The sequence below is a fragment of the Tachysurus vachellii genome, chromosome 5 (assembly GCF_030014155.1).
Source record: "Tachysurus vachellii isolate PV-2020 chromosome 5, HZAU_Pvac_v1, whole genome shotgun sequence".
In the NCBI taxonomy this organism is placed as follows: Eukaryota; Metazoa; Chordata; class Actinopteri; order Siluriformes; family Bagridae; genus Tachysurus; species Tachysurus vachellii.
This window is the reverse complement of record NC_083464.1, coordinates 31,573,071-31,596,144: the sequence shown is the minus strand read 5'-3', so window position 1 is coordinate 31,596,144 and position 23,074 is coordinate 31,573,071. Positions and strand designations below refer to the sequence as shown.

General features: G+C 39.2%; 2 protein-coding genes across 12 annotated transcripts in view; both read left to right on the top strand.

Moving 5' to 3' along the window:
• Positions 1 to 17,451, top strand: part of cobl (cordon-bleu WH2 repeat protein) — a 68,169-nt gene extending 50,718 nt beyond the window's left edge. For 6 of the 10 annotated variants that reach the window (XM_060871205.1, XM_060871207.1, XM_060871204.1 and 3 more), the window contains 6 exons: positions 9,888 to 10,110; positions 11,003 to 11,109; positions 12,370 to 13,988; positions 15,097 to 15,210; positions 15,282 to 15,614; positions 16,521 to 17,451. In XM_060871205.1, coding sequence (XP_060727188.1) covers positions 9,888 to 10,110; positions 11,003 to 11,109; positions 12,370 to 13,988; positions 15,097 to 15,210; positions 15,282 to 15,614; positions 16,521 to 16,604 — 2,480 coding nt within the window. In that variant the 3' untranslated portion in view covers positions 16,605 to 17,451. The remainder of the gene's footprint in view (positions 1 to 9,887; positions 10,111 to 11,002; positions 11,110 to 12,369; positions 13,989 to 15,096; positions 15,211 to 15,281; positions 15,615 to 16,520) is intronic. The other 4 variants (XM_060871210.1, XM_060871206.1, XM_060871203.1 and 1 more) reach the window with 3 other exon arrangements.
• Positions 17,452 to 22,870: 5,419 nt separating this feature from the next.
• The window catches only part of grb10b (growth factor receptor-bound protein 10b), a 64,701-nt gene continuing 64,497 nt past the window's right edge, over positions 22,871 to 23,074 (top strand). For both annotated transcript variants that reach the window (XM_060871196.1, XM_060871192.1), the window contains exon 1: positions 22,871 to 22,925. The gene's annotated coding sequence lies outside the window, so the exon portion shown is untranslated. The remainder of the gene's footprint in view (positions 22,926 to 23,074) is intronic.

The window sequence follows — 23,074 nt, the reverse complement described above, 5'->3', positions numbered from 1 at the left end:
CATGGATTAAATTAATTTGCATCCTGACTGACTGTATGTTGCAAGAGATCGGAATTAAGACAGTATCTATGGATTAAAACACCTTCACCTTAAAGCACCTAAAAACATTTGGAGATACAGTAAGTCAACCATTAATCAGTAAACATGGAGCAATTTTAAAGGTTTAAGACCTTGTTCAAGGACTTTGAGCAGACTGGCACCAATAGATCTGAACTTAACTTAACTTTAGTACCTCTAATTCTGTGTTAATTCATCAGGGTGGATTAATGTTGTGGATTAATGCTGCTTTGAAAAATGCTGTATTGATGAAGGGATATATATGTTATATAATTGTGTACACCACAGGTGACCATTGTGGTAAACCTTTGTTCTGTATTGTTCTTACTATCTTACGTTCAGGAGAAATGAAAAACCAACTCTGGCTACTTTTTTATCTTCTGCAGAAAACACAACAAAGGGTCTATATTTTTATCTTAAACTGAATGAATACCTTATGGATCTGATAGTAAAGCCTACACTGATGTGTGATTTGTGTATCATTTCTATGACGACTTACAGCTTACACAAGTCCGTGTGGCACGTTAAAGACGAGGTCGACGTGCTAAAGACAAGATGTTAAAGCTAATGATGACGCTGTTTAGAATTTCTGGCATTCATCCTTCAGCAGCACTCAGCCGTTGCTTAGTCAGCAGCATCGCGGCTGATTGTTCAGCACCAAGAGGACATGAATCTGCCCTTGGGGACAAGCTGCAACATGCGTACAAGCTCAGAGGAAGGAGAGATTAAGATGATGGATTTGCCTGCTGTCAGCAAATCACAGATAAAAATGGGCTGAGGTGATGCAACCACCTTTAGCATTACTGTTAGTACTGGTTAGTAAAGGGAAATATAGCTGTTGTGATCTATGAACCCCCCTAACCACAAGACGTGGTCAGAATCACTTGAATACTTTCTTGTCTGCATGAACATACACGGCAAGACCTTTAACAAAGTCTTGAAGTGACTGCACGGCATAGTATGTGATATAAATATTGTCGTCAAATCACTATTGTTCACTACCTTCTTTTGGGTAAGATGTGTACAGGTATCATTGTCACCTCTGATGGTCCACGGATACTACCATATTTGGTTGACTAGCTCCCAACATGTGAGCATCCCATCTGGACCTTATCGCCTCTCCTCACAGATATTATGGCCTTATGTTTGTATACTTATGAATGTATTCATCCTTTGCTAATATTCTCCATTCTTCTGGGAAGGATTTTCACTAGATTTTGAAGCATTGCCATGTGGATTTTTGTCTATTTAGTTGTAAGACCAGGTTAGTGAGCTCAGGCACTGCTTTTAGGTGAGAAGGTCTGAGGTCTGTACAGTCTACGTTCCATGTCATCCCAAAAGTGTTCAGTGGGGTTGAGGTCAAGGCTCAGTGCAGGCCACTCAATTTCTTGAACACCATCCTTGGTGAAGCATGACTTTTAGACCTCACTTTAAAACGCCTAGAGCATTACATTACTGGAACAGGCTTGGGCTCCTTTGTTCCTGGAACGTGGAATTTCTTAACTCTACTGTATACAAAAAAGACATTCCAGACAATTGAGTGCTTTAAACTTTGTCACAACAGTTTAGGGAAGATCCATGTATATGTATAATGGTCAGCAGTCCACATACATTTGGCCATATTGTGTGTGTTGGATATCCAAGTATGTGATTCTCATCATTGTTTCTGGTTACATAACAATTTTCTTACAAATTAAGCAAATCATACTGGGAGAATACACAGTTTGGGTTTGATTGAGAAGAGGTTCAGAAACTATAACAGAGTTGGGTTTGGAAACAACAAACCCAATCAACCCAACAAACCCAATCAACCCAACAAATCCAATCAACCCAACAAACCCAATCAACCCAACAAATCCAATCAACCCAACAAACCCAATCAACCCAACAATCCCTGTCTGTCTCACTCTCCCTCTTCCTGACATTGCCATAAACATTTCTAAGCCATCAAGAATTGTTCCCGTCTCAACATGACGCTCGGTCAGAAGGACAAGCCTTGATTTAAAGATCTGAGAACCTTACCAAACATTAAAGGTTCCTTGTTCTTTATTTATTATTACTGTGAAAAGATGTTCCAGTCAGAAGCCTTTTATCATGCGTGTAGGCCAAGTACAATGTTGTCAAGGCTAAACAAAAAGTCATCCAGTGGGTCAGCGTACCCTCATCTCTCACTTACTGACAGTTTTTAAAGAATGTGTACAAAGACACGTGTATAAGAGCTCAGTTGAAGAGAGACTTGTGGGTGTTGTGTGTCAGAAAAACAGAGATAGTAAAATGTGTGTAGTCTTTACTATATTACTACTGTTACTACTATATAATACTATATTACTACTGTTACTACTATATAATACTATATTACTACTGTTACTACTATATTATACTATATTACTACTGTTACTACTATATAATACTATATAATACTATATTACTACTGTTACTACTATATTATACTATATTACTACTGTTACTACTATATAATACTATATAATACTATATTACTACTGTTACTACTATATAATACTATATTACTACTGTTACTACTATATTATACTATATTACTACTGTTACTACTATATAATACTATATAATACTATATTACTACTGTTACTACTATATAATACTATATTACTACTGTTACTACTATATTATACTATATTACTACTCTTACTACTATATTATACTATATTACTACTCTTACTACTATATAATACTATATAATACTATATTACTACTGTTACTACTATATAATACTATATAATACTATATTACTACTCTTACTACTATATAATACTATATTACTACTATTACTACTATATAATACTATATTACTACTGTTACTACTATATAATACTATATAATACTATATTACTACTGTTACTACTATATAATACTATATTACTAGTGTTTCTACTATATAATACTATATCACTACTATATTACTACTATATAATACTATATAATACTATATCACTACTATATAATACTATATTACTACTATATAATACTATATAATACTATATCACTACTATATTACTACTATATAATACTATATAATACTATATCACTACTATATAATACTATATTACTACTATATAATACTATATAATACTATATCACTACTATATTACTACTATATAATACTATATTACTACTGTTACTACTATCACTACTATATAATACTATATTACTACTGTTACTACTATATAATACTATATAATACTATATTACTATACTATATACTACTATATAATTATATAATTAATTAATATAATTAATTAATTATATTAATTATATACTATATATATTACTATATACTATATAATACTGTTACTTTTCTGTCACATAGACTAAAGAGAATTTGTGAGATTTTTCGAGTCTTCTCTTTTTGTTTCTTTGGATTTCTTCTAAACAGCTTTTTTGAACTGCCCATCTCTCTCTCTCTCTCTCTCTCTCTCTCTCTCTCTCTCTCCCTTTTTTTTCTTCTCCTTTCATCCTTCCTTCAGCATACTGCTGCACACCCGTCCTGCTGCGCTCCGGACGCAGATGAACCGAGCATCTCTTCCATCTCCTCCAATCCCTCGCTTCTTTCGCCTTCCTTCATCCTCCCTCTGCCCACACTGCATTTTATTTTTTCCTGCTTTCTGTCTTTTCACATTTGATGTCTTCTTTGTAATCTAGCAATGTTTTTAATTAATTGTCTGTTTTATATTAAAGCCCCTGGGGATTTTGGGAACCCTATAGAAATTGTTTGCATGCAATTGGGTGATGGATTTTGGGGATGAAGATTTTGTTTGTTAGTTTTTATGATTAAATAGATTCCAGTTGTTATCTAGAGAGAAGAGAAAGATGGTGTCATTGCATTCTGTATAAACTGCTGCATTGCTGCAGGCTTTAAATCACAACTGAGATATTAAGATTTGAGAAATATCCATAAATCTATAAATTTGGGGTGAAAGTTCTACTGTGGAAGTAGGAAAGTCTCTTCTAGTTCCCCTCTCGTGTGAAGTTTAAGGTTTATTTTCATGTACATAGTGCTTTTAATGTGAGGTCTCCGTTGTTCGAAAGCCAATGTCGACATTTGAAATCACCAAAACAAACACGCCCCTAACCCAAACGGGTCCCACCCCTGTATCGATAGCTCCGCCCACACATACATACGTAACCCAGGCGACTACTGGAAAGAGACGTGTCTATCATAGCTGAAGGGAAGAACAATACGATTGTAGATAAACAAACAAGCAAAAATGACACACAAGCATAATCATGTAAAGGACAAAGACATATATTAGTTCTGTGTAACAAAGCAAAACCAACGTTACTCACCTATCGAGAAGGAAAAAAGCGCCTCGGCGTCTTAAGTAAAGTTGGTCACATATTCACAGACTGGAGTTTCCCGAGTCAATAACTCCTGAGCTAAACACTGTTACTACACAAAACACGGTTGTAGCTGCGTCTCTACATTACTACGATAGAAAAGAGGTGTTATTTGTGTAGTAACAGTGTTTAGCTCAGGAGTTATTGACTCAGGAAACTCCAATCTGTGAATATGTGACCAACTTCCTGCTCCTTCAGTTCTCTCCAGCGCTGGAAAGCTGATCCTATATTAACACGTCCTACTTCTTACCTTATCGTAAGTCTTTCTTCTCTTTCTTTCTTTGTTTTTATCCTCCATGTCAATGTTAAAACCGCTTTCTGCTAATGTCACACACGCGCACTGAACACTCTCTCCGCCCATATTGATAAGACTCATTATCAATATTATCAGCCCTTTCTGCTCATAGGCTACACGTTTGTTTTGTTTTTGTTTTGTTTGGCAGCCCAACACAGTTTTCTGACGCATTTCTCAAACAACTGAGACCTCACCTTTAAGCATCTATAAACAAGAAACTTCTTGTGCTACAGTTTAACCAAGACACCACAAAATTGTCTGCTCTTCTAGGCCTGTGAAGCATTTTCTTTTTACTATGGTCACCTAAAGGAGGTCATTTAGTTTGTAAACCCAATTAAAAGCCAAAGGCATTGTGAATGAGTATTTGAGCACTATGAAGGTGAAAGATTTGTTGAAAGATGATATACTGTATTTTGTTACGACTTTGCTTCATCTGCCCCTGTGGGTAAATTACACTGAACAGACAATTTTATTAACTTTTTAATTCCATTGTGTTTTTGTTTTTTTTGTTTTTTTTTTTTGCTTTTTTGCTTTATGAATGAAATGAGACTATTTAATAGGGTTTTAATGTAAATTTTTGCATGAAAATCCATTATATTTAACGTTTGATTATTCAACTCGGTTTGTCTTTAAGTTACAAGTTCATAAAATATTGAACTGTTTTTTTTTTTGTTTTTCTTTTGTTGTTTTTTATACAAGATCATAGCTGATTACAAAGGTTGAGTCATTTTGGATCCGGTTACCAAAGACCAGGATCAGGAGATCAGGAGACCGAGTCTCAAAAGCACAGTCGAATCAATCGTCTGTCATATCAGACGTCTCCGGTTAGGATGTTCGTATCGATCGATTTCGAAGAGTTTGTTCTGTTTGCATGAGCAATGTGTTTTGTTTTGTTTTCCCATCAGCCAAAAGTCAGTATTGTGAGTTTGACAGAATACTGTAAGTGCCTTATTACTTACAGGACAAAGACATGATTGTGTTGTCAATTAATGTGTTTATTAAATGTCTGAATGCACATCCATGAATCTAGACTCCTCCTGACTGCTCTGTATTATCAGCCTCACAACCTGCTCCTCCTGTCGTGCCTGTTGGAAAGCCACGAAATGTTGAAATGTTGAGAAAACCTATCTTTCAACACATCGGATTAACATTCGAGCCCAAAAATGAGACATCATTCTCATGTCAGACGAGTTGTTCCTATTGTTAGATTGACATCATTTCTTTGGCGAATTGCATTAACCCGGTTTCATGGACAGGTGAACACTTGCTCGAAATCGGGGTTATAGCAAGAGCAAGAGTTTTAATGAGGTCAACGTCTGTAGTGACATTTTCAGTTAAGATCGTTGCTCCTTGTAAAAATCATAAATTTGTCCACATTTTTGGAACTAAAACAAATAATTAACTGCTAGTTATACCCAGTGTGATATATACTAGTTATACCCAGTGTGATATATGCTAGTTATACCCAGTGTGATATATACTAGTTATACCCAGTGTATATATACTAGTTATACCCAGTGTGATATATACTAGTTATACCTAGTGTGATATATACTAGTTATACCCAGTGTGATATATGCTAGTTATACCCAGTGTGATATATGCTAGTTATACCCAGTGTGATATATGCTAGTTATACCCAGTGTGATATATGCTAGTTATACCCAGTGTGATATATGCTAGTTATACCCAGTGTGATATATGCTAGTTATACCCAGTGTGATACATGCTAGTTATACCTAGTGTGAGATGTGCTAGTTATACCCAGTGTGATATATACTAGTTATACCCAGTGTGATATATGCTAGTTATACCCAGTGTGATTTTTCTTGACATGGTCTATAACTAGCAGTTACATTCGGATGAGAAGCAACAGGCCAGAGAGTGAAGTGGTCCTCTTTGGAAGTAAACAGTTGTTTTGGTGGTGGAGTGTTGAGACACTGCCACCATGCATCCTAAATTTGCACAAGCGTGTTTTGCTGTGGTGTGGAAATGTAACGACTCGTCCAATTGTGGTTCTAAATCAGCATTGTTTGCGCGCATAAGAAATTGAGTCTGCGATCATGTGCTTGGCGAGTGCTGTGTCTCGTGTGTGTGTGTGTGTGTGTATGGAAGAGAGATCTGTGGTCGCAGCTGCCATGTTTTAAGAGCTCTGCTGGGAAACGGTTGGGAAACAGCATGTGACTCATTATGTGTCCAGGAACCGGAGCACTACGGCACATACACCTCTTCGGCTCACCCACATGACCCAAGGTTACCCAGTGGTTGGTTCAAACAGCTCAGACTTTCACATCACAAATTAAAGCAGAATTAGATTTCATCTCACTTTTAGCTTGATGTTTTTGGTTTAGATAACTGTGGGTGTGGAAGTGTGTGTATGCTGAAATCGGAAGGAAGCAGCAGGAGCGAGAGGCTGTTTTGTCAGGACAGATTGACTGAGCTAGAAAGCTTGAGAAAAAGGAGGCTGGTAAAGGTAAAGAAAGAAAGATATAAGATAATGCCAGTGCAGTCAGGCATGTTAACACAATACGAGCAGAGAGGGAGTGTGTGTGTGTGTGTAATTTGTTTAGTTTGGCTTCAGTCCATGGGTTTCAGACCATTTGGCCCTGGTATAGAAGCCAAGGTTCAGGAGGTTCAGTATCGAAGTGTATAGTCACAACAACTTTGCTCTAAATATGCTTAAGAACTATGAAGGAATGGTTTCAGTCCCTTTAGTCCAACCAACATTTAGTCTTTTGGTTCATCAAAACATCAAGATTCTGATAAAAAAAAAAAAAAAGATATAAGAAATAATAATAATACTGGGTACGACCCTCGTTTTTGCTCAGAACAGCCTCGGGACATAATGACATGTAAATCTATTATTCCCAAACGTTTTTGAAACATTCCTTTAAGATTCTGGTCCACATACAGTACATTACTGCAGGTTCATCAGCTGCAGGTTCATACTGCGAATCTCCCATTCTATCTCATCCCACATCAGATTACAGTACACCAAATGACATCGTTGTCTTGTTCTTGGAACTAGTTTGTGAAAATTTGTGCTTCCTGTGAAGAAGCCATTATACTGTAAGATGAGTAACTGAGACTGAGATCAACTGATACTGTATTACAACCTTCCTCGTGCCATCACACTATGTTAACACCAGACAGTTAGGCCCAATGGAGTCATACCATCAACAACAAACTCTGACCAAACAAACGCATTTCGCAGCAGAATTTCAGATTTTTCAGACAGATTTTTCCAAAAATCTAATCGTGCAGTTTGTGACCTGAATTACTGAAAAACTAGTCGTTCTCTTTTATCTTCAGAAAGGCCTTTTCCTTCCACAGAACTGCAGCTCAATGGATGTTTATTGGTTTTTTTTCACCATTCTGTGTAACCTCTAGAAAAAGTCAGTAAGATTATATTTTTCCCTCATTTTGATGTTTGATGTGAACATTAACTGAAGCTTTCGACCTGTGTCTGCTTTCACATGATATTTGTTTGAATGCGGCATGTTTTCAGCGTGTACGTTCATAGCACAGAATAAAATCGTACGTCAAACGTGCAGCTGAGCTGAGAATCGATCCAACGACAGCAACATCAACATCGGCGCCGACGTTCTGGCAAAATTTGACAATGTAACCGGTTTACATTAACGCTGTGTGAATTGATCGCACCGACTCTACATCGTTCAATCTAGTTGTTAGGCAACATGTTTAAATGAAGTTCAGTGTAAGCAATGAAATCACATGTCCTTAAAATATTACTCAAATGATGATTGACAGCATCTTTTTTTCAGTGTAGATTATCTTTCAGTTTTGTCCCATCGGGTACAACAAGCTCTGTACCTTAATGCGTTCCTTCAGATAGTTTGAGAATGCAACGTGATAGTCTTAAACGTGCCACTCGTTCTTTAACCTCAAGTCTTTACCAGGAACAGAATGTCTTATTCAGGCTGTATTGTCTTTGACCTTGTCTATAATGTCCTGCTTTTGACAGCTCTAAATGGATTAGCGCTACCATACTGTAACTCCTTGAAGAAATAGATCTGATCCAGACAAGACCTACTGTTAATGCTGAGGCTGTGTCACAGCTTAGAGAGTGGAACATAGTTTCCTTGTGTCTCCTCTAAACCTCGCTAAACCTTCAACTTTAAATAAAATCGGGTAAACTTTTATTCCAATAACTTTCCACATAAACTAAACCCAATTTTTTTAAATCAACTTGAACTAATTTGCTATCTACTAAAACTACAGATGTTTCTTGCTGATATGCCCCTAATCTAGTTTCCAGCTCGTAATTCCATCTTTTCAACATGACTTAAACACACTAATAGTTCACAGGTCATTTATTTAGCCCAAAATAACTATAGGTGTAAGCTATAGATTAACATCTCTTTCTTTTTATTCTGCGATATTTTAACAAACTCAAATCCCAGCGATCTTTATTTTAAAAAAAACATCCTGGTAGCTCTTGTCTTTAACATGCAATTGACCTTCTTAGTTGTGCTTTTTTAACAGGATTGATTCTTGTTTTGAAACCCAAGCTAGCACGTTATTTTGGTTAGATATCTAAAACGTAAGTCTTTGGATCATTTCTGGCAGTATTTACCCAAAACCTTGAGAGTTGTGTATCGAAAGTCAGCCAAAATGTTGATAATAATTCAGGAAATATTCTGCATGTTGAAGGTGACTGTGTATTTTCTAACCAATGATAAACACACGCCTACAACTGGCACGCTCTTAAGTCGGCATTCGCTAAATTCCAGGGGTTTCGTTACCACGACGTAAAGTGGGCGTGTTTCCGGAGGTCTTGGAAAAACGCCCTCTTTCAAAAAAAAAAAAAAAAAGGGAGCATGCCTACGAAGGACAAAACAGTCATACAGGTAGATTTATTTCAGAAAACAAATAAACAACCCAAAACTACGGTTAGGGTTAGGTTTAGGGTTAGATTATCAAATAGGCCACGCCTACTCGATGACGCAATATCTGTTACGCTGTTCTGAAATCCCTGGAAATAAGTGCATCCCCTCTTAAGTCAGGTGTACACTGCATGTTGCTGTTGGACCGATATTTAGCAATATAATAGTAGCAATTTAAATATTATACAGTGTAAATCTGGTTTGGTTTGAGGTTTGACAAGGATAAATAAAAACAGTTGTCCATTGTACCCCAGTCTGGCTGCATGCAGCGGAGCAGGAAGCCGAGACGGTGTCCATGTGTAGCAGTGAGAGCTTGGCCGATCAAGGTTACGCGGCGTCTGAGGGCATGGCTGACTCTCCGAGTACCTCCCCTGAGGATACTGTCTCTCTGGGCCCTTATCACTCTCTGAGCCCCACCCAACCTCAGGAAGAGTGCGACAGTGACGAGGGCTGCGCAACATGGGGCTCGCACCAAAGGTACCTCATAATCACATTGATTCCTAAATCAGGAAGCCGGTTTTATGTTAAGTTCTAGATGTTTGTGTGTCTTGAATCTGATAACAGAACTCAGATCACAGGGTGCGAATAATTTTGCTCGGCTCTGTTCCAAGCTTTTACACCATTTTTTTTCCTCAAGGAACAAGTAGCTCAGTATAAAATGACACAGAAATTAGTTTTGTTTTTTTTTATCTCGATGTCCCATGAACCAGTTTCAAGGGCAGTGTCGTGGTAAAAAGGGATAAATCAAGTACATTAATATAAACCTTGCAGTTGGATCCAGTCATAGACAACATACCATTCCATTTGGCATCGAATATTATATTCCTATTTAATCTTTTGTAAACACTGCATAGGTCCTTGTCCTTTGGGACCAGCTGGAGATCTCCCACATTAAGTGGAGATAAGCACAACCTGGCTTGTGTTCTGCAAGGCCGTCTGTGCAGTCTGGCTTTTTTCCCCCGAGCCACTGCTTTCTGAAGAGCCAGAAGCGCTAATGGATCTGAGAGCAGGAGCTGCCTGTGCTTGCAGCGTTAACCTAAAACTTCACACATGTCCAAGTCTTCCAGGAAAACGTTATTTCAGTCTTCCAGGAAAGAGCTATTTTTCTAGCTTAGGCATATTAAAAAAAGGTTGTAGATTCAGTAGGTGGTGAAAGATGTGTCATTTTAACTGGGGGCAAAAAAAATGATCAAATATGAGCATTAAAATAATTCAAGATGGGTTTTTTTCTCACATCCTGAAAGTAGTGCAGAAGGAAATGGTGCTTTTACTTTCACCTCATTCATTATTTTTTGATGTCTGGTCTCACTAACTAATTATTGTAGTGAATTGCTATCATTATCAGTAACCATGGTGATCTCTGTGTAAGCAGTGGGAACATGCAATCTGGGGACCAATCAGTCAAGAGAAATGACACTGAGATCACAAACCAGATCCATTTAACCTTGGCTGATTTGGATGCAAACCTAACAGATGGTACGTGTAATTTTATATATAAACACATTTAATTAACTTCTTTTTTCATTTAAAAAGCAATAGATGCAGTGTGTTGCAAAAGTATTTATACCCACTGAATAGGCACAGGCTCCCCGTGACCTGAGGTAGTTCAGATAAGTGGTAGAAGATGAATGAATGAATGAATGAATGTGATAGACCAACACAATGTGGCACATAATTGTGAAGTGGAAGGAAAATGATAAATGGTGTCCAAATGGTTTTTTACAAATAAATATCTGTGGTGTGTGGTGTGCACATCATCTTCCCATCATCTCTGACCAGCTTCCCTGCTGAAGAAAAGCATCCCCACAACATGATGCTGCCACCACCATGTTTCATGGTGAGGAGGTGTGTTCAGGGTGATGTGCAGTGTTAGGTTTCTGCCACACATAACGTTTGGAATTTTGGTCAAAAAGTTCAATTTTGGTCTCATTTGCCCAGAGCACCTTCTCCCACATGCTTGCTGTCCCCCCACCCCCCACACGGCTTGTCGCAAACTGCAAACGGGATTTCTTATGGCTTTCTTTCAACAATGGCTTTCTTCTTGCCGCTCTTCCATACAGAGCAGATTTGTGGAGTGCACGACTAATAGTTGTCCTGTGGACAGATTCTACCACCTGAGCTGTGGATCTCTGCAGCTCCTCCAGAGTTACCATGGGCCTCTTGGCTGCTTCTCTGATTAATGCTCTCCTCACACGGCCTCAGTTTAGGTGGACGTCTGTGTCTTGGTAGGCTTGCAGTCGTGCCGTACTCTTTCCATTTCAGGATGATGGATCGTACATCATGCTCCGTGAGATGTTCAAGGCTTGGGATATTAATTTATAATCATAAACCTGCTTTAAACTTCTCCACAACTTTATCCCTGATCTGTCTGTTGTGTTCTTTGGTCTTCATGATGCTGTTTGTTCACTAATGTTCTCTAATACACTTCTGAGGGCTTCACAGAACAGCTGTTTTCATTCCACTTCACAATTATGTGCCACTTTCTTTCGGTCTATTTAATAAAATCCCAATAAAACACATTTTTCTTTGTGGTTGTAACGTGTCAAAATGTGGAAAAGTTCAGTGGGTATGAACACTTTTGCAAGGCACTCTAGCTACTGTAGACTATCCAGGAGTTCATGTATGTACTGCATCTTGAATTTTGAATCCGTGTGACTGGGGAAAAGGTCTAGCATTAATGCCCTGGCTTTTACTCAATAGCTAATATACACTTAAACTCTCTTTCCCATTGATTAGAAGTTAATCAGTCTGTGTACATGGATGAGGAGATCCCCGTGTCTGTGGTGGATTTGGATGTTCCAGTGACAGCCATCGATGAAGTCATTGATGACAGTCCAATGGGATTAAGTGCTAATGAGGCTGAACACAGTAACCAGAACAAACAAGATGGCTCATACAAGCAAATCACAGATCTTCAGAACCAAAACAACAATGCTCGCATGTCACAGAAAGCAAGTCCGTCCAAAGCAGATCTGATTCAGTCAGGTGAAAAGAATAAGCAAACAGAGAAGGTCACTACAAGCCCTGGGATTAAAGGTAAAGTCGAACCGGATAAACAGAAGCTGCCCGAAACGTCTCGAAGTCCTGCAATGACTTCTGTAACTCAGAGCGCACAGAATGTTCCTGAAAGCAGACTTCGGCCTGCATCAACAGTACAGAGTCATCACAAGGAAAACACCAAAATGGACAGATCCTCATCTGTTAAAACACAAAACATGATCAGCCAGAACACAGTGTCTAAATTTGGCTTGAAGACTTTTACCATTGTCCCTACCAAACCGGTCGGCTCCCAAAATCACAAGTCAAAAGGTTCCTTGCGTTTAGGTGCCATAAAAATCGATGAGTTGGGCAACATGGTCACTCCGAGAGACACTCAGGGCAAATCTGATCGCCTTGACGAGGCAAGTGATGACCGAGATTCTCCACTCCTGGACAAAGCTAAGGCCTTCTGGAGCTCAGCTAGCAAGGATGATTCAGCACCTACTGCCTATAACAGAGCTTCTATAAGGACTGGAGACACTGACACCCCGAAACCGTTACCTGTAGCAGTGCCGTCGCAACCTGCAGAAAAAGAAAGTGTTACCGAACTACCAAAGCAGGTCAATGGGCCAAGCCCTAACCTCGCATCAGCAGTGATGAAAAAGCTTGCTGTTTCAGATCCTGCTGAAAATATCTTTTTCTCAGAACACAGGAAGAACCTAACTTTCCTTAAACCTTCCAGAAGAACATCAAGTCGTTATGTGGCTTCAGCTATTACTAAGTACACAGGGAACGTCTCAAGCAAGGTAGATGGAGTTCAGGAGCTTCCTGTGTCGACGGCTGATGGACACTTACAATTAAGCAGCCCAGCCTTCAAGAATGACCCAAGACCCATGCAAGCAGAATCACACCATAAGGCTTTAACCCTAAAGGAAAACTCTGTGCCTTTCCTTGCTGCTGCCAAACCTAACCCGAGTTACCCTGCAAAGAAACAGGAAGTCTCAAAGGAAGCGCAAATCATTTGTACAAATGTATCGAGCACTAAAGCTCTGAATTCCATCCCAGGAAATAGCCAGCCTCAACAGCTAACACAGATTTCTACCTGCTCTGAACCCACTCAGTCTCCGACTAAAGAGAAGATATCTATTAAAAAGGCCCCTGAAAACTATTTGCCTCTAAACAGTACAGTAGAAGCTCCCCGTCCTGCAGTAGCAAAGAAACCGGAGCTGCACAGTCTTTTTCTCCAGCCAAGTCCATTTGGGCCAGTCAAAAAGTTTAAGCCTGTTGTCCCAAAGTTGGTGGAGAAGGACACTTCTCTTCACAGTTCACTCATGGAGTCAATTCAATCAGGAAATGGAATGGAACGTCTCCGAAAGGTGAAGTATCCAAAACAGGAAATAACATTTTTCATTCCCTTTGGTCGATTATGCAATAAGAGACGACAAGTTTATTTCAGCTCGTAATTGCTTTAAATGCGGTTGCTAAGAAAATAAATATACACTTAATTATTAACTGAGAAAACAGTTCATTACTTTCACAACTTTCACACATATTCCTCATTGCAGGTTCTGTCCAAAAGTATCTAGCATCGAAAAATAATAAATATCATCGCTGTCAGACAGAATCCTCGTATCTCCAAAACCGTTATTTTTCAGGAAATTAAAAAAACGCCGTACCTTATCTGCAGTGCACAGGGTTTAGTCCGCGTTACAGTGGATTGTCTTGCGCTAAATTCCTGTCCTCAGACGAGCACCAGAACTAGCGGGGGTCAAGATTTTTTTTTCTTTGAGCCCAGTGTTTTGAAGACATTTACCTCAGAAGACGTGTTGATTCGTTGCGACTCTTCTTGAGGAGAAATATGCCGTGAAGCTCTCACACGGAGTGAGGAAGAGGTGGACAGTTGAAGTGTCCAATGGAGTTATGAGATTTGTGCTCAAGCTATTTTCAAGACTTTAGATTGGTTAATAACTTGTAAAAATAACAGACCCACGTGGGGACTGACCAATAGCATCGATATGTGAAAAAATATGAAATTGACCAAATTTGGACATACGAGGTTTCCGCCCGACAGCGACGATATAATTTAATATAGGCACTCATCAGTATGCTGGGTTTTTTTCCTCAGACCAAATGTGAGTCTTGTTAAAACTGATAATGAGAAATGTAGTGAAAGTGTTATTCAGTTTGGGGTGACATTATTTAGCTGTGTTTGTTTTCCCGAACACTTTCTAGGGTTGTGCTTTATAATGTGAGCTAAATGATTTGAAATAAAGTGCATTATCCAGCTGTGTGCTTTCTTTGTTGGGTTGTGATAAAGAAGACCAAGTTTTTATTTCAGTTTGGTAAATAAAGTAAAAATGTAGTGAATAAATTAGTGTAGAATCGAAACAATATCCTAAATATCATATTAAAGCCTAAGATATAATACATTTGTTCAATGCGGGGGAAAAAAAGGTTTTCACAGCTTCCCTTTTCTGCATCCAGGTATCCGACTCATCCGGGACCATGAAGAAGCAGTCACACACAGAGCCTGAAAACGAACGTTCTGCCCTCCTGTCGGCCATCAGGTCCCAAAAGAGTTCGTCGAGACTCAAGAAGGCGAGTTTAATGAATTTACTCGTCCAAAATTCCGTTAGACAAAATTCTTATCTGTTCACTGTAACTTCCAGACGATCTCCTCAGCCGCCGCGGAGCTGGAGCAGTTCAGGAGGTCTGAGGAGAACCGGATCAACCAGAGACCTACAACTCCTCCTGCCGTCACATATCCACCAACTATTACACCACCACCACCAAGCTTTATACCACCACCACCACCCTTTATACCACCACCACCACCAACCTTTACACCACCACCACCACCCTTTATACCACCTCCTCCTCCTCCTACCTTGTCCTTCTCTAAGCCAGCTGTAGTGCTGCCTGCAGGGGGAACCCCAGAGTCTGCTCGAGAGGCGATGTTGGAGGCCATCCGCTCCGGCGCTGCGGCCGAACGCCTTCGGAAAGTAAGAATCTGAAGCATAGCTCAAGTGGCAGTATCACTAATACGACTAGAAAAGGGCGTAAATTCCTGTTTCAGCTCATTTATAAATCAAACACAGAACAATAATCAGTGCCAAAAAGGACAAATAGCACGTAACTAAAATCTAGTCAGATTCAGCTAGCATTTCCTATTATAGCAAAATTATCCTATTATTAAACATATTTCTAGGAATATTTCACTATTTAACTTACATATGAAACTGATACCATTAGCGACTGTTTGATCGAACTGGTTAATCGTACAGCTGGTGTGGAAGTGTAAGAATTGATGCTGGTTTGAAGTCAAAAGTTGCACTGTTTCATTGTGACATAATGACGTGACATACGGCTAAGTACGGTGACCCATACACTGTTCTCTGCGTTTAACCCATCCAAAGTGCACACACACACAGCAGTGAACACACACACACACCGTGAACACACACCCGGAGCAGTGGGCAGCCATTTATGCTGCGGTGCCCAGGGAGCAGTTGGGGGGGTTCGGAGCCTTGCTCAAAGGCACCTCAGTCGTGGTATTGCCGGCCTGAGACTCGAACCCACAACCTTAGGGTTAGGAGTCAAACTCTCTAACCATTAGGCCACGACTTCCCCCCAGCACTGTATTTTTTCCCTCTTCATGTTGCCAGAGAAGCACCAAGTGTCTGTCCTACAGTTACAGCTTTACCTTTAATGGTTTTATGAGACTTATTGCATAAACATATCAAAAATTACGACGTGTTATATAGCAAGCAGTGTAACTCTCTCACTAGGGATACTCACTTATGCAGATTAATAAAAGCTTTATTAACAGAATTCATAAAGTATGTCAGCATTTTTCATGCTAATTCTTAGCAACAAATGTTTTTGTGTTTCTTTTTTTTTTTTTTCAGGTTCCAGCGTCAACAAAAACAGTTAAAGTCAACGGAAGACTCGGCACCATTCAGGCATCGGCTCCGAGTTCTCAAGAGCCCTAGAAGCTCTTCTCCTTTTTATTTGGACGAATTGTCACGTAGCCAAAAGTTCATTCGCATGCTAACTCATTTGCTAAAGTTTATTGCGCTAATACGGTTATTTATTTTTGTTCGTAGTCGCGTGCTGCTTTCAGTCTGTGCCAATCATCAACATGCTGTAGATCTTTCATATAAATCTTTACACTTCCTAATCCATCAATCAGTATTTTTGAAGGAGTTTTTCTGTTTTAACTGATTTTCAAATTTCATTTTAATGACAGATTTGATTTTTTTTTTTTTTATTTTATATCTGATTTGTTTATAGCTTTTCATATTTAATACTAATCACAGTGACGTGCTGAAGTCTGATTAGTCATAATGACAATTCTTTTTTTTCCCGAAGCATCGTAGTTTGTGTATAACAGTTATTATAAAAATGTTCACGTTAACGTAGCAAAGATTTTCTCGTACTTGATCAGATATCAGTTTTCTATGTACCGATTAATACCTTTTCACGATGCTGCTATTTGAAAACGTTTTATTTATGCCATGTCGATATCAGAAAGAGGAAATGAAAAGGAATTACACCTCATAAATATATTTAATACGTCATTTATTTTGATTATATATAAAGTGGACCGCATGACGGATCTACAGAAGGTCTCGACAGGTCTGACTTTAAAATCCATGGGGTCTTATGGATAAAGATTAATGGAGCAGAATTGTATATTTTATACCTGTTCATAATTCTAAAAAAAATCTGATTCATTTTGATTAGATGCCACTTATTGTTTTGGGTAAAAACTTTTGTAAATGAATTTTGCAAATATTTTTTGACAGATTACACTGAAATAATCAATAAATCATTTTGTAATCATTGAAACAGCTTTATTCTGCTTTTTTATCATCACATCATGTCCCTGTGACTAATTTACTGATTCGGGGATAGAAAATGCCGACTGGACAAACTGCGTTTTTTTATTTCAATTCAGTTGTATTTTAATATCCGAGCTGATGAAATCGTAATGTGTGCAACAGGTTATAAGATATTATATCACTCACCTATCTCAGGCGTCATCGGGCATCAAGGCAGGATACACCCTGGACGGAGTGCCAACCCATCACAGGGCACACACACACACACACACACACACACACTCTCATTCATTCACACAATCACACACTACGGACAATTTTCCAGAGATGCCAATCAACCTACCATGCATGTCTTTTGACCGGGGGAGGAAACCGGAGTACCCGGAGGAAACCCCCGAGGCACGGGGAGAACATGCAAACTCCACACACACAAGGTGGAGATGGGAATCGAACCCCCAACCCTGGAGGTGTGAGGCGAATGTGCACCGTGCTCCCATATTATATCACATACTTTTAATTTTCCTCGTAAACAGAATGCTCCCCTGGTCTGGAGGACAAGCTGACGTAGCAATCTGCTTCAGCTCCTTTTTAATTTCATTCTTTTTAATTTGATCTATAAAAATCATGTCGTCAAAATAAGCAGCGTGTCTGATTAAGGTCTGAGCGAACGTCCATCCTTTACATCATATTAACAGCATTAACTATAAATGTCATTGTGACATATTGTGATTACATCAAGTGATTATATCACTTGCATCACTGAAATACCGAACGCCGTTTAAGTCCGTAGTTCCGTCTGAAGCCTGAATACTGACGTGTGGGATTTTTTTAAATCAGCAGTACGCTGTAGTCCTGCAGTGTTTGCAGTAATTGAGCCCATAATGCCTTTCTTTTCAGTGTAGACAAACTGTCTTTGTAAATGAACACATTCTGTTGAAGCCTGCAGGTTGTCTAAACAAATATTATCTCAGTCTTTATCAGTTTGTTTTACAGTATGTTTAAATATTTACCGTAATCTACCAGGACGAGTAGAAGTGAGACTTCTTTTGGACAAGTTTATGAACCACTTATGATAAATTGCTTTCCGCTGGCTCTCCCAGTGGCCTCTTGTCTACTCAAAGTTTGATGACCCACAGCAATGTATGCTTTGCTTCCTTCATGCAGAACATCCTGTTCTTATTGTTGAGTAGATCTGATTTATAGTAATAGTAACAAAGTGTGTTACCGTGTGCACGGTTCTGCTATCATAAATCTGTGCTTCAGTGTTAAGGACATCGCATCTGGGGGATTTTTACATGACCTGTCCTTTGTTAGTCTTGTGTTCCTCTCTTTAAGTCAAGTCAAGTCACTTTTACTGTCACATCACCACAGCACATGTGCCTTGGTGAGTGAAATTCTTCGGAGCGAAACTCCAGAAATTAAGAAACAATTTACATACAAGTGAAAATGTGCAAATGTGCAATATGCTCATACATAGTCAGTACACACAGTGTACTATTAGACATACTTACAATAGCACTACACATTATATACAATATGTACTTATATTTATACTGTATATGTATAAATATATATATATCGTCGCTGTCAGACGGAATCCTCGTATCTCCAAAACCGTTATTTTTCAGGAAATTAAAAAAACGCCGTACCTTATCTGCAGTACACAGGGTTTAGTCCGCGTTGCAGTGGATTGTCTTGCGCTAAATTCCTGTCCTCAGACGAGCACCAGAACTAGCGGGGGTCAAGATTTTTTTTTCTTTGAGCCCAGTGTTTTGAAGACATTTACCTCAGAAGACGTGTTGATTCGTTGCGACTCTTCTTGAGGAGAAATATGCCGTGAAGCTCTCCCACGGAGTGAGGAAGAGGTGGACAGTTGAAGTGTCCAATGGAGTTATGAGATTTGTGCTCAAGCTATTTTCAAGACTTTAGATTGGTTAATAACTTGTAAAAATAACAGACCCACGTGGGGACTGACCAATAGCATCGATATGTGAAAAAATATGAAATTGACCAAATTAGGACATACGAGGTTTCCGCCCGACAGCGACGATATATATATTATATATATAATATGTTTAAGGTGCAACAGATACGGGGATACAGAAATGTCATGGATGTGCATCGGATGGTATCCAGTGGTAACAGATAGATTACTGTATTAAATGCAGTGTGTATGTTTAGAGTGTTTATGCACCATCCTAAGTGATGGGTCTTGGTCTACAGTTGTAGCTCATTTGTAGTAAACGTCCCAGACAATATATAACTTTATCCAACGGTTGCATGGTTCAATAAGAAAATGGTTGGAGTTTTCTCAAATTACATGACAGGCACTTATTAGAGGACTTGAATGGCCTAAATGTAGCTGTTTCAGACTGATCCAGAATGTGATTCAACAGTCCGAGCTTTCAGACAGGAAGAATAATTAATTGCATTTTACCTACCATTCAGACCTGTTAAGTGCCTCCTGGTAACGAACCTGTGTCCCTCCATTGTGCCACCATTAGCGATGCTAACGGTTCGTCAAACACACACGGCATCTCACTGTCTTGGATATCGTCCTCGTTACAATCGACAGGCCTGGGTGAAGCTAGATGTGAGAAATCCTGCAAAGTCGAAATGTTCTCCATTGTTAGCTGGTTCATTTACCTCATGTCAATTTTATGGGATTTTTTGTGTAAATATATTCAAAGTGCTGTAATCAACACCCAGATATTTAGAGCAGGAGGAAAACTGAATGTAGGAATGTAATCTGCAAACCTTTATTGATTTATAAAGAAAAAGGGTTCACCAATGAGTAAGGATTAAATTCTGCAAAACCGTCATGCCATCCTCAGTAAATTAAATCAATTGATTAAATGTCTACAAATTGCTCCGGTTAAGATGTCAGTCTGTGTGGATTTACAACCATTTCAGTTCTGCATTAGCGTTCTTACTCCTGCATGACTCAAAACCTGGAGAAAAGCCACATATGGATCTGTTACTGGCATTCTCGGCTCATTCCGGTCTCACTGACTCATACTTTCAGTCTGTTTCGATTGCCGTCTACATCCCCTTTTTCTCTTTCCTGAGTTCTGTTGTCTTTTATTAGAATTTTATTCAAATTATTCATTCGATATGTCATACTGTATGTCTCTGGAGAAAAAAGTGGCCAGTAAAGAAAAGTCCTGGGATGAGTGTAGGAAAGTTTTTAGGATTACCAGCCGGTACAAATCATTAGCTTCCAGGTAAGCTGAGTGACAGAAAGGTGATTTATGGGCAGGACGTGATTCCAGAAATGCAACATTCACATATTTAGGGTGTTCATATGGGATCATACGCTTTTGTGATCTTCTACCATGTCCACGTTCATTGATTCCTTAAAGTAGACTGGAACAAGAACAGTGTTCATGCATTATATGTTAGTTAATTTACTGTACGTAGCCAAACGTTTGTACAGCCAGCTTATGTCCCTTTTTTAATCCCATTTTTAGCTTTCTTTCTTTGGCGACTATCCTTGCTCCAATAACCCTTTGAATAGGAGGCAAAACTGCCGTCCTGTTTTTGAAGCCTCGTTTCCTTGGCTGAAGCATCGTGGAAGCTGGAAAAAAAACAGAAATATGGACTGGCTGGAACATCCTCAAGGACGGTGTTGAATCCAAGTCAGGCCAAATGTCCTTTCTGTCCACGAGTTATTTATGTATTCCATCAAAATACCACATTTTCCTGTTCGGTCTCCTAAAACGGCACGTCTTTTCTTGTGCAAATATGTTATAATTTGCTAGAGCCTGTATGTTCTGAGGACTGCGGTCTGGACGCTTCTGCCTTCCCTTTCTCACAGCAGGACTAGGGTAATCCCTTCCATGGCAGGCGGCTGTAAATTCTTCTCGAGCCGCAATCCCTCTGTTGGTCAGAACTCCGGCACATTTGTGGGCACTCTGATGTGCGTTACGAAACTGCTAAATGACTGTTTGCTTCCAAACTGTTGGAGCCAATGGCAAAGGAAAACAAGTGCTGGATGAATGAGTATCAAAGGTCATGACTAAAAACTGAGGTTATATATATACATATGTACATATATTAGTGGAAAAATGATGGGGTAGATTAAAAGTAGTGCAACTGATTGTCCATAATTCCTACATTCCTCTTGCATGAGACCAACTGGTTGTTGGATTTACTGTCCATTTTTGATTGACGTAAACGATCTGGAAGGTTGAAAAGTTCAAGCAATTGTTCTTAAGTTATTAAGTTGCTCGGCTCTGTAGTTTGTTTGGAAGTTGCATCATAAGCAGGCGATATCAACAGTGATATAACTGAATAGGTGTCCGTGAGATTTTCATTATTTTTTTAAAAAGTCCAAACCCCACATTCATTCAAGCTGAAAATACAGTCAGAGATTATGAAGGTCACCTCAACCAGCATCAGATCCCCCAACTACAAGTAATTAACACACCTGGGGGGGATTACACACAATGTCTGAACAAACACAATCTGCACACTTGTTCAGTGATAACAGTTGTTATTGCATGTTATGAGCTTGGCTTCATACTGGGTTTATTGGCAGGTTAGGAACTGGGGAACCATAGAAACCTTGCTGCATGAACCACAGAACTGGTCTGAGCTGGAATTCCATCTGAACTGAATATTCATTCATTCATTCATCTTCTACCGCTTATCTGAACTACCTCGGGTCACGGGGAGCCTGTGCCTATCTCAGGTGTCATCGGGCATCAAGGCAGGATACACCCTGGACGGAGTGCCAACCCATCACAGGGCACACACACACACACACTCTCATTCACTCACACAATCACACACTACGGACAATTTTCCAGAGATGCCAATCAACCTACCATGCATGTCTTTGGACCGGGGGAGGAAACCGGAGTACCCGGAGGAAACCCCAGAGGCACGGGGAGAACATGCAAACTCCACACACACAAGGTGGAGGTGGGAATCGAACCCCCAACCCTGGGGTGTGAGGCGAACGTGCTAACCACTAAAAAGCCAAAAGGGTCAAACAACTATATGGCCACATTGGAACGTTTCCAAAAATTTGTTATTATGTTAATTCTAATTATTTATACAAATTATTCATTAATAAATAAATGTATTGGAAATGATCCAGTTAAAAATAAAAACTATATACAGTATTGACCTGTTCATCTGTATTATTATGTATTATTATTGACCTGTTTATGTGCCTTATATAAATTAATACACAGTAATTTGATGATGTAAATATTTTTATTTAGACCTAATTACACCGAGAACAGAGAGGTTCAGTGTGTGCGCGCGCGCACAACGTGCTGCCACACTGCTGTATCACGCGCTCTGTTTATCCAGCGTGCGCGTCCTGGGGGTGTGGCCACAGCGCGGCGTTTCATTGGCTCAGAGAGGGGCGGGTGTCTTCAGTGGGCGTGGTCTAGTGCACAACAACTTTAGAGCTTTACACACTGGTTACAGCGACACACTGCATGCTGTCTAAATAAGGTAGGAAAGTCTCTCTGTCACCTTTACTCTTTATTTTAATAGCGAACAAAGCGGTTTTTTGTGGTTTTAAGGTAACAGGTCTATTTATGTATTTATTTATTTATTTATTTTATTTTTGATTTTTCTAATTCTTTCTGTACTAAATTTAG